At 36.7% G+C, this 1,915-nt stretch overlaps 1 protein-coding gene across 1 annotated transcript; it reads right to left on the bottom strand.

Moving 5' to 3' along the window:
* On the bottom strand, window positions 1–1,585 carry LOC107912135 (myb-related protein 306). Its single transcript, XM_016840201.2, has 3 exons — window positions 1,237–1,585; window positions 944–1,073; window positions 1–858 (listed from the first exon to the last, which is right to left on the bottom strand). Exons 1-3 carry the CDS (start codon window positions 1,367–1,369, stop codon window positions 249–251), a joined length of 873 nt encoding a protein of 290 aa, XP_016695690.1. The 5' UTR covers window positions 1,370–1,585; the 3' UTR covers window positions 1–248.
* Window positions 1,586–1,915: the final 330 nt, after the last annotated feature.

Genomic DNA, 1,915 nt, shown 5'->3' with positions numbered 1-1,915 from the left:
TTAAGGTCCAACAACAACAACAAAGGAATTTCGAGTTACATATATAATACGATAAGAGATGTTTCTAATTTATTAGGATATCCAGTAGATATATATAGTACTATATATTAGTTTTACTTAATATACACTTCTTCATATCCTTCCTACAGCATGCTGTCCTGTTTGTTACCTTTCGGCTTAATTATAAATATAGACTGAAAACCCAAACAAAGAACCCTAATTAAAGCAACTGAAACTGATGATTATTTTCAGAACAGCACATCATCCAACAGCCATTTCTCTATCAAAGTAAGAGGCATTTGATCCCCCATATTGGGCTTACTTTCCACTTGGAAAACGACGCTGTTTTCAGATTCATGTGAGACATCATTATCTGAACAAGTACTGCAAGAGTTGAAGCTGAAGAATGAGTCCAAACCCTTGTCACTCAATGCCCCTTCATCATTAGAGTTGAAGGAACTCCGGGTCATAGTTTCGGCCGAGTTCGTGGCGGCGGTGGCGGAAGCCGGTTTGGGTGTGTTTTTCATCCAGTTTTGGAGCAACCGGGATATGTTGTCGGCACTGGAAGCGTAAGTGGGTGGTTGATGAGGCTGAGCTGAGTTTAAGAGATCATTGAAGTCTTTTGAACCAGTTGAAGGGTTTTGTTTACGAAGAGATAATGCCTCGGTGAGTGCTTGTTTAGCCATCCGGATATCTGTTTGAAGCCTTCTTTCCCATTGACCCTTAGGGACCGATTGACAATAAGAAACCCCATCTTGATTTTGACCCTTTTTCAGCTTCTTTTTCAAATGGGTGTTCCAATAGTTTTTTATATCATTATCTGTTCTTTGAGGGAGGTAAGAAGCTATGGCTGCCCATCTGCACACCCCCCAAAAAAAAGCACAACTTCAATAAAATCACCATCGTGTAAAGAGAAAGAGAGATGATGATTATGATTATTTACCTATTGCCTAAAAGAGCTTGGAGATGGATAATGGTCTTCTCTTCTTCTTCAGTGAAGTTACCACGTTTAATACCAGGCCTGAGATAGTTAGTCCATCGGAGCCTGCAACTCTTGCTACATCTAAGCAAGCCTGAAAAAAAAACAAAAATGAAAAGGAACCAATATGAATTAACGTAGGAAAAGAAAAGATGCCTTGTATATTTATTGCATCTCTTTAATGAACACAACTAACCCAAAAAAAAAGTTGAAAAAAAAAGCACCCAAAAGTAAAATTTTAAAAGAAAAAGGGGTACCTGTATTAGTAGGAACTGATCTCCAATTTCCTGGACCATGTTCTTGAATATAAGACACGAGTATGATATCTTCTTCAGGTGTCCAGGGACCTTTTTTCACACCGATTTTGTCACAGCAAGGTGGTCTACCCATGTTTGTTTTTTGTTCACTGATTTCCTATAGATGATGATCGAAGTTGATGATGAAGGAGAAGATTTGGTTCTAAGTTTAACAAAAGAAGGGTTGTTGGATTTAATATTGAAGTTGAGTATAGAGTTTGAAATCTCGTATAGAGAGACGATTAGTCTCGAAAGGGCAAGGGTTCGGGTATATGTGTATGCCATATATATAAAGAAAAGGATGTGAGAGAGGAAAGGAGGTGTTTTAGGCTGACCTGAGTGATGAGGTTCATGGGGGGGATACGCAAATCCAAAATGAGTCAAAACAGACAGCAAAGCTGCATTTACTCGTTCTTTGCCAAAAGTCAGATATGCTTAAACACACTCGCGGTGTTAGTAAGTCTCAATTATTTCGTAATTCAACTAAATTAAATTAAAAAAAGTTAAGATTTGTAAATTTGATAATTTGTATTTATTTCTTTTTATTTAATTGATGTTTAAACTTCAAATTTGTAAGTTAATTTGTACTTATTTTAAGTATTTGATTAATATCGTCAAAATATACTAACATGGTACTAAC

Source organism: Gossypium hirsutum, chromosome D11 (genome assembly GCF_007990345.1).
Source record: "Gossypium hirsutum isolate 1008001.06 chromosome D11, Gossypium_hirsutum_v2.1, whole genome shotgun sequence".
In the NCBI taxonomy this organism is placed as follows: domain Eukaryota; kingdom Viridiplantae; phylum Streptophyta; class Magnoliopsida; order Malvales; family Malvaceae; genus Gossypium; species Gossypium hirsutum.
Note: the sequence above shows the minus strand (reverse complement) of the source record. Positions and strands in the feature narration are given on the sequence as shown.